This window comes from Lytechinus variegatus, chromosome 1 (genome assembly GCF_018143015.1).
Source record: "Lytechinus variegatus isolate NC3 chromosome 1, Lvar_3.0, whole genome shotgun sequence".
In the NCBI taxonomy this organism is placed as follows: domain Eukaryota; kingdom Metazoa; phylum Echinodermata; class Echinoidea; order Temnopleuroida; family Toxopneustidae; genus Lytechinus; species Lytechinus variegatus.
This window is the reverse complement of record NC_054740.1, coordinates 44,057,935-44,068,179: the sequence shown is the minus strand read 5'-3', so window position 1 is coordinate 44,068,179 and position 10,245 is coordinate 44,057,935. Positions and strand designations below refer to the sequence as shown.

The window sequence follows — 10,245 nt, the reverse complement described above, 5'->3', positions numbered from 1 at the left end:
TAGTTGTAGTAGTGGTGGTGGTGGTAGTAGTAGTAGCAGTAGTAGTAGTAGTAGAAGTATTATTATTATTATTATTAGTATAGTAGTAGTAGTAGTGGTAGTAGTAGTAGTAGTAGTACTAGTGGTAGTAGTAGTTGTAGAAGTAGTAGTAGTAGTAGTAGTAATAGTAGTAGTAGTAGTAGTATAGTAGTAGTAGTAGTTAGTAGTAGTAGTGGTAGTAGTACTTGTTGTTGTAGGGGAGGAGAAGGAGCGCAGCACTGAGATTTAAGAACATTATTCGCATTTGTGTTCAAGCCAATGACATGTAATATTGATGTACTATCAAAAACTAATCCAAAGTTGCAGTAGCAGTAGTAGTAGTAGTAGTAGTAGCGGTAGTAGTAGTATAGTAGTGTAGTGGTAGTAGTTAGTAGTAGTTGTAGTAGTGTGTGTGGTGGGTAGTAGTAGTATAGTAGTAGTAGTAGTATAGTAGTAGAAGTAGTAGTTGTTGTTGTTGTCATCGTAGTAGAATAAGTAGTAGTAGTAGTAGTTGCAGTAGTAGCAGTAGTAGTAGTAGTATAGAGTAGTAGTAGTAGTAGTAGTAGTAGAGTAGTAGTATTAGTAGTAGTAGTAGAAGTAATAGTAGTAGTAGTAGTAGTAGTAGAAGTAATAGTATAGTAGTGGTAGTGGAAGTAGAGTAGTAGTAGTTGTAGTAGTGGTGGTGGTGGTGGTAGTAGTATAGCAGTAAGTAGTATTAGAAGTATTATTATTGTTATTATTAGTAGTAGTAGTAGTGGTAGTAGTATAGTAGTAGTGGTAGTAGTAGTAGTTGTAGAAGTAGTATAGTAGTAGTAGTAGTAATAGTAGTAATAGTAGTAGTAGTACTAGTAGTAGTAGTAGTATAGTAGTAGTAGTATAGTAGTAGTAGTAGTAGTATATAGTAGTGGTAGTAGTACTTGTTGTTGTAGGGGGAGGAGAAGGAGCGCAGCACTGAGATTTAAAAACAATATTCGCATTTGTGTTCAAGCCAATGACATGTAATATTCATGTACTATCAAAAACTAATCCAAAGAGAAGAATGTTAACGCGTTCACGCTGTATAATGTTTCAAATTCCACGACATCCTATATATACACAACAAAAAAAGTAAGTCCCCCTTGAACAAACATCAATAATTTCCGAACCAATTCGAATTATTATATATTTTTACAGAGCGTGTAGGTAATTTTATAGGCTACCCTCTGAGTAAATGTTATAGACGTATTTTACGTCATGCTTCAGTGAGCACCGTCAGAAGGCAAAAATGTCACTTTTCAAAGTCACAAGCCAAATATCATGACTTTGATTCCATTTTACTGGAACTAATTCCACAGTCTCATCATGAAAAATATCAGAAGGCTTGTAAAATGTACTTTCTAAAGTACGATACAACTTTTTGCTAAATTTCATGTTGAATAAACACAAGTCCAAATTTGCAATAATTTGATTTTTTACACATTTATATCACTAAGAATGAAAGAATATGATGACAGTTATTTCTGGGAAGAGTATCTTCAACAATATTCATCGTTCACGTTCAATGAACATTTATAAAAACAAAAAATACGATTTTCAAATATCATAGACAAATATTGTTTAATTTTGGTAATGAAAATGATCTTTTCTCAACTTTTTCGTTATGTTCACGACCATTTAACTTGCTTCAATGATTCAAAGGCTTTTAATTAAACATTCACGCTTGAATGAACATGTGGAATGTGATGATCTCTTTTTTACGTTATTGGAAAAAATGCAATTCGTAACTATGGATATCCGTAAAAAGTCCTTGCATAGTTCATTTGATTTGATGTTTATGAAAATCCCGATGTTTAATGCATCAGTGACACATAATATTCGAAAATTATGCAAATGAGAAGAAAGTTCAAAGCCTTGGCCCCACTCTTGCCGTGGTGAATGGTTATTTGGTGTGCGCGCCTTTTGGATAGTGTTACTCTGAAGCCATGTGCGTAGTTTCATGAAAAAGTTGGCAGAGTAGCACAAACCGTCCATGAAACAAACCCTCATTCATATTTGTGAAAATTTTGACTTCTTCTCTCATAGACTTGTGTACATATGGGTGCATATGTTTAAGCATACTTAAGTTATTATCAATATGGTGGAACTTTTTTTCAGGCTGTCTTAGCAATGTCAGTTGGTAGTAATGTTTATTAACCTATGGGCAGAATCTGTGCAAAAATGAAATCAATATGTTTATTCATGGATAGTGAGCACGCATCAAAGTGTGAAAATTGGTATTTTCAATGTCACAGACTCATTTTAAAGGGTCATAAAGTGCATATTGAGGGCAAATTCGGTTTCAATGTTTTTGTTTTATCATCCATCATTTCTATCACCACACACTTTTCGAACTTAAAACATTTTCATGGTTGAGCGAGCACATTCGAAAACTTAGAATGAACTCTTTATACGGCATAAATGCATTCTTTTCGTAACAAATTTTCATGATCAGTTTAATTTATGGGCAAATAGTGGTGGACCCAGAATCTTAAAATGGGGAGGGGCATATATCGGGGGAGCCACCAACATTTTCAAATTCTAACATGATCTATAGCAAGTTGTAAATATACTACCATAACCCCCTATGATGATATGTCACAATACAGGAGCCGCGGAACGTTTTCAAAGTGGGGGGGGGGTTTGGGGTAGCTGAGCCAAAAGTGGGAGGTGGGGGCTGACCATGCAAAAAAAACACAATCGTATGGTCATTTTTACATTTTTGTACATGCTTTTTGAAAAAAGTGGGGGCTGAACCCCCTCCCCCCCCCCCGCGGCCCCTGCAATACAATGTGCTCACTCAACATCAACATACGATATCAAAATTGTGTGTGGAGTGGCTAAATGATGGATAGTAAACCAGTATAACACCATAAAATTCACCTAAGACACAACTTTTGTCCAACATTGTATTTGCACAATCTGAAACACACTCTTGTGACTTTCAAAAATGGTCATTTTTAATTCAATCTTTGATTATTCATGCATGACTCAACCGATCAATTTCATATTTCCCCAGGAGTTGCCTAATGAGTGTAAGAAATCTACCTACGAAACATCATATCTCAAAATTATTCCGTTCAAAAGTTACAGCAATTTGATTTAGGGGGACTTACTTTTTTGTTGTGTATACTTCCTCTATTATAGCTGTCTGATCAACGAGCGCAGATTATACTGGTGCATACTATATGACGTGTTTTAAAATGCGTTATCCGGTAGACCTTGAAATTCTTATATTTTTCATATTTTTGTCAATATCAACTAAGTTACCTTAGACCAAGAGCTTGACCTCGATATTATTAAGAATATCCATGGATAAAGTCAACGTTTTTTTTTCAAGATACACTTATACTCTATCTCGAAACTTTGATGGTGCGGTACCACTTAGTAATCTTCGCTACTGAATTCTAACAATGCAATCCCTTTGCGGCCAGGAAAATATAGCTTTATACATTGACGCGTGTGCCAATTTACGAGTATTGAAGTAACGACAATGCACTTTTTATTCTCGTTAGATGAATCACTACCATATTCTAAATTTTACTTAGATCAGTTATAACAAAGTGGATAGGATATTGATCTTACCAGGTTAATTGTCTCGTATTTACAAGTGACGGAAATTATTTGAAATTAACACATTATAAGCAATAACACACACAAAATGTTAAATCTTGTTTAATCATAGACGTAGAGCTCACGCACGCTCAATTCAGTTGAAACTACATCCAATATTTACAATAACTAGTTTCAGGATATTTTGTTTTTAGATCAAATATTGAAAGGATATATCATCCAACAGCAATAGTAATAATTGTTAATTTATTTATGCCTTTTTGGTATTGTATATTGTATAGTGATATTTGTTTGGTTTTTTTATTACTGTGCCATTATGCATAATTTATTGTATTTTAAAGAGATTTTACATAAATGAATTTTAATATAAGATTTAGTGATTCTAATTGATTAATAATCATACAATACATCGTAGACAAAATATTACACAATCATTATTTCCCCCACAAATGAACTTAAAATGACGCCTCTTTTTAAAGTGTTCTGTAGTGTATATTATGTTTGGGCATCACGGACAAAAATCTGAAACTTGAGACACTGTTATGTGCTACCGCATTGTTCTGCATTTCTTCAAAGAAAGTTTAATTTATAGTACCGTTGTTTTTTTTTTTTTACATAATTGTAAAAGGGCAAAGGGATGTCTGTAACATGTTACAAAAATGAAACCCAGAAAAAATTGCGTTCGAAAATAATTATTTAGTGCTTCAAAAATTGAAATATAAAGTGACAGGAAACACCATCTTAATTTCATCCCATACACTTATGTGTACTATTTAGGCGTCTATAAGACGCCTATTTTACCTTGGTTTACCTTGTAGTTTTAGCTTTTCATTCTCAATAATGGTTGTTTTCAGGGTTTACTAGTTCTAATACATGCACTTGTACACATGCTTCATCTTGGTTTGAGAATTTTTTAAATCGGCTGCTCACAAAGTTAAACATTACCTAAAAATGGTAATAAAAATATACTTTATATCAAAAATATCTATATACCAATATATTATCTCGGAGGAAGGGAGTCTATGTCCGACAAGTATGGCTGGTCATAATGGTCGTCTATACAACAAATATTAACGAGCTCGAGGAGACGGCTTCTCATCATCGGATACCGAATGTGATGTGAATCCGATGTTTAAATTGTAGAGTAAAACCAAAGAATCCGACTCCAACCCGACCTATCATGCCTAGTTTATGCCTTCCGTAATAAACTTAAAGGACAAGTCCACTCCAACAAAAACTTCATTTTGAATAAAAAGAGAAAAATTCAACAAGCATATAACTGACAATTTCATCAAAATCGGATGTAAAGTAACTGGCGCGTTCATATACTATTTTGTCAAAAATAAGCGAAACTTTGAACTGTCATAACTTTCTTATTTTACATCCGATTTTGATAAAATGTTCAGCATTGTGCTTGTCTGATTTTTCTCTATTGATTCAAATCAACATTTTTTATAAGGTGGACTTGACCTATAATGGTTTGGACGCGGTTTCACCGGTATGAATGTAGCGATACTCTGCTGGTAAGACAATACCAAGCATATTAAATATTTCCTCTTTATCTAATTCATATTCCACGCAAGTTGACTTTCCAACGACCTACTTACAAATCTAGAACACGGCGCTTGGAAAGGAATCACATCAATTCGATTAATGGGAATGACATAACGAAAATTGCATGTGGTGTGACTATAGCTTTGCACATGTAATGCCTGCTCATCTCAAAACAACTTATACAATTTTGCTACTTTAAGATAAAAATAGTATAACATATATCGTATAATTATTATCAAACAGATCACGAAGACATCGAGTACACCCCAGATCTTAAGATTCAAATTCTATTGGTGAAAAATAACAGATTGATAAATCATCAATGATAGATTATTGAAACAACTATTTATCGTACGTTGGTAAGTTCACATAAAATGAGAATGGGACATGAAAATTCGGAAGGGACAAAATGTCCCCACCCCCTAAAAAAGGGTCCCGGACATGTCTGTCCAAACAAAAATTGATTTAAATAGAGAAAATGCAAAATAACATATCAAAATCGGATATGAAATGAGAAGTTTAAATTCCCCCCAAAATTATAAAATTCTAAGGTTTCGTTTATTTTCACAAAACAATCATACACAGCACTGTTGATATGCAAATGAACATCAAATTTCTTTATAATTCATGGAATAAAATATAAAATATTTCTCTCTTTTTTGGTACAAATGTCATTAAGGAAGCTCTCGGTTCGAATCCTTATCTGTTTGTAGGCCTACTGATGGTAGTTCAAAAAGGAAGGAAACAAATCTTGTTTTACATTATTTCATATTTTCCATAATAAAAACCAAAGGAACAGTGAGTTGACGACGTCATCGGCTACCTTTTTGCACCCTGGCCGGTGTCTGCTTAAAACTTTTTTCTAAACTTAAGCCAAAAATTGAAATTTCATAAAATTCTTGATTTGCATTTGATGGAACTTTATGGAATTTTCAGCTTTACGCTAGGTGATTCTCCTCAATTTTTGAAATCGAATTTTCTGATAAGGATGTTGGCATTTAAAGCTCCCACTTTATCACAGTGACCAAACACCCTCATTTGTTCCCCTTCCCAGGCCCAGTATCCACCCCCCCCCCCCTTCGTCGAATCCCTCTGCTACGCCAGTGGTATCATACTGTAATATCAAATCGTCCTCCACCAGCCAATACACGTTGACTTATGAAAGCAAACAATCATACAGGGCAGAAAATTTATTTTGAATGGCGCTCTGTCTATTGACTGAACGATGGAGCAACTATAGCTCCTGTACTCAGAATAGTCAAGAGTCAACAAACTTGGTATTAAACTCAGGTAGTGGTGGAAGCCTGCAAAATATTATTCCCCAAACACTAGTCCAGAAGATAAGAAATTTGAGGGGTACAATGCTGTCAGGCAATAGGGTGGGGCTTTGGTTTCTTTTGTTTTGCTACAGACATGAGTTAGCCACCAGCTGATCCCACATTCGTGGGTTTTTTTTAGACAGTACAATTAAGATAAAAATAAATTATATGATGTCTTCAAATGATCACGTTTTTAGTCAAAGCAAGACAGTGACACCATGAATGTGTACAAAGAGTATGCGGCTTTACAATGATTATCACTGTTTCTATCAGTCCAAACGCAATGAGAAATCATAGTTTCGGTGAAATATGTGAAAAAAGGTCAAGTTGTGTACCTTCATATCATTTGAAATCCTCTTGCATATAATATTTGAATGAAATTTTTGTACATGCTAAATACTATTTTTGATCAATAGGCAAAATAGACGAATTGTTGAGTAAGGACATGATTAAAAGTGTCAATATTTTTCTTAAATCACGAAATAAATTCAAATTTATCTTTTACCACTTTTTAAAATTATAGATACTTTATGTTCGCAAATTTGCATGATTTTAAAGCATATTTAGTATTGTTCTTTCCCTAGTATTGCGACGGTACCACTCTCAAATCAATGGTATTTCTAATCGCGATATGTCATTCTTCGTCGTCAACGGCCATCAAAGACCAAGCAATGGTGACCTTTGAGGGAGCCAGAGTTATAGTGAGTGTCCTGCGACCTTGGTTAATGGATGGCCAATAAGATCCAATCATGTTGAGATCAGTTACTGCAAACATTGGAAGCCTGGTATCTGTCGATATTTCACAAAGTCATTCGATGACGGAACGAACAAAATAGTCAGTACACATCTACCCAAGATTGTGTCACCGTCATGAAATCTACAAACAGGTTTGGACGTTTAAACCCTGGTCGATGGAGAGGGTCAAGATCTGAATTTAAGTTGAGTTGTATAAGCTGATATCCTTTTGATTGACAATTCAAGGTCTATCTTACATACATGACAAAATAGGGCAGTCCCTGGGACGTTTCACAAAGATTTGAGAGTGACTAGAAATCGCACTCCGAGTTGCGTGTGATATAAAACGAATCACCGCATTGGTCATGCTTGGTAAAGGCGTTCGCTGATGCGCATTAACCAATGAGATTACTAGATGTCGTATTCGGGTAAGCGTGGCCACTGGCAGATCCAGGGGCCGGAAGCGCGCCCCCCCCCCCTTGAGAGCCTTAATCACAATTTGTAATGCAATATGCCGTTCTTACACTATTGTGCTCTCCCCCCGTTTGAAAGTCACAACCATAGAGACATATTACTAGTTATTAGTGTATATCTCTTTGGTCACACATATTTGTAATGGGTATATGTCGCTCATACACAAATGAGGACCCACATTTTTTTTCTTTGCTTGTTTAATTTTACTTTGGCGAAATGACCTTCAAATTTAGGTGAAAACCTTTTTTTTGCTTGTCAATCTATTATCAGGAAAATGTGCCCCTCCCCTTTTGGGAAATTCTGGATACGCCCTAGAGCATCTTATTACGTCACATTTTGTCACATACATCTCCTGTTTTTGCGTTATTATATTTCGTACAACTAATTGTCCTTTTTTTCATTTTAAGGAATGAATAATATTAGATCTGTTGAAGAAATGCGAAACTAAGTGCATAATCAGAAATAAATGAACGAAATGGATTTCTGAACTAGGTTAAACATCATTATTATATTATTTTGTTTGGCGTCATCTGAGCCTGGGATGTGAAAAGCGAATTGAATTACTATGACCAGCAGGTCTTTCCTTCCAGTATAAAAACTAATTTGGGTAATTGTCCTGGGGTAGTTGTCCGGGGGTAATTGTCCGGGGGTAGTTGTCCTGATCCCTGGGTGAACCACTACACTGGGTTTCCCCCTACTCTTATTCAAATAATGCAGTGGGGTCTTAATGAGCAAAGGTGGTGACTCTCCTCTACACAGGGCCTCTATTTAACGTCATATCCGAGAGACGGAGTGTTTTCCACTATAACGTAGCCTGCATCAATGGAACAGGGAGAGACGATCACACACAAAGCAAGTTTCAGTCATCCGTCCGGGATGGACTCGAACCCACAACCTTTGATTCGACAGGCAAATGCTTTACCGACTTAGCCAATTCAGTCGTGGTATACACCGATCATTAGAGTACCTCGCAGGCAAATAGCCTGGATTGGCGGAGATCCAGCGCAGCATTATATCACACATGAAGACTATTCATACTGGAAAAAATTGTAATGGTATGTTTTAAAAATCCACACATACATGTATATAGTTACAAAGAATGCTTAGGATTCCATTTGTTTGAATGTAGGATAAAAGAGCTCTGTTGATTAAATGCCTTGCTCAGGGACATAGGTGCCGCGGCCGGGGATCGAACCCCGGACTTTCAGCTGTCTGGTCAGACACTTTAGACTGCTAAGCCATGACAAATAACGATTAGAGTGAGCTTGTACCTTTATTACGATCTTGAGGAATACTCGACCGCTTGGCATATAACGTTCAACTCATTTCTGTCTGATTAAACCGATAATGTTTAGATTAGCAGCTTAACCTGGTATTTCTATCTGGAATCTTGGACAAAATTACAAATCGACTTTGACGACACTATCCATCTTTTTAATCATCGCTAGGCTTTAATATATTTTCACTTCCTTTAATTTTCATGCATGTGCTTAGATAAATCATTCTCTCCTACCACCGAAGTTGAAAAGATTTTCATCAGACATTACCGAAGGGCTGCAATTTCAGTCGAATCCTCTTATTCTAGAAGCTTAAATTTATTTTCTGTCCCAATCTTCAAAATTAAAGACTTAGTTCTCCAGGGTGTTGGCTACAATCGCGAATGACGCAATGGATTTAACTCATATATAAAGCAGGAGAATGTAGACTCAGCTGTGATTCGCTCATCAAGGTTTGTAGATGTACATCCTCTGATGGATTAAGCACTGACAGAATCTAATCTAAAACTGGATCTACCCCTGTTCCATTACCTATACATTTCGATTAATTATTATTTTGTTATAACAATTATACGCCATGGCGTCACTTATGTCACTTTTTTATATTTAAGTAAACTAAGTAACACGCAGGGACATATATATTGTTCTCTTCATCCATTCCTCTCACAAAATATTTAAATAAAAAAGAGTTGCCAAAGCTGTTGTACATGTATAACTTCACACACACACACATATATGTATACATATATATATATATATATATGTATATATATATATATATGTATATATATATATATATATATATATATATATATATATATATATATATATATATATATATATATATATATATATATGTATGTATGTGGGTGTGAGGGTGTGTGTGTGTGTGTGTAAAATGACAAAAATAAAAGTTGAAATTCTTTTAAATTTGGTCGTATTTGTAAAGATAGCATCATCCCATTAAATTGTACCTGATATTCTCTCCGCCTTTCTAACTCAAAAGAGAACTTCCACTTAGATTGTGCCATTCTTAAGCACGTTTAGGAAGGATACGAGTCTCTTTCACACCTTCATGATATCTGGAACATGCCATTCAAAGTCCTGGGACATGATCAATTACTCGTGAAAGCATGTCCATGACACGCCCTAGTTTCACCAACTTTCGAAGGCCCCAACAACAAAATAGCCCTTGTCTGATACCCCTGAGAATGTACATTTCTGGATGGATGTTTATTAACGTGTTATATTTGTTAGGAATGGACCATCCCCGTTTCTGC

At 35.3% G+C, this 10,245-nt stretch overlaps 1 protein-coding gene across 1 annotated transcript in view; it reads right to left on the bottom strand.

Annotated features, from left to right (window-relative positions):
- Positions 1–9,996, bottom strand: part of LOC121430681 (gamma-aminobutyric acid receptor subunit beta-1-like) — a 23,549-nt gene extending 13,553 nt beyond the window's left edge. Inside the window, exon 1 of the mRNA XM_041628028.1 lies at positions 9,940–9,996. Coding sequence (XP_041483962.1) covers positions 9,940–9,996 — 57 coding nt within the window. The remainder of the gene's footprint in view (positions 1–9,939) is intronic.
- Positions 9,997–10,245: the final 249 nt, after the last annotated feature.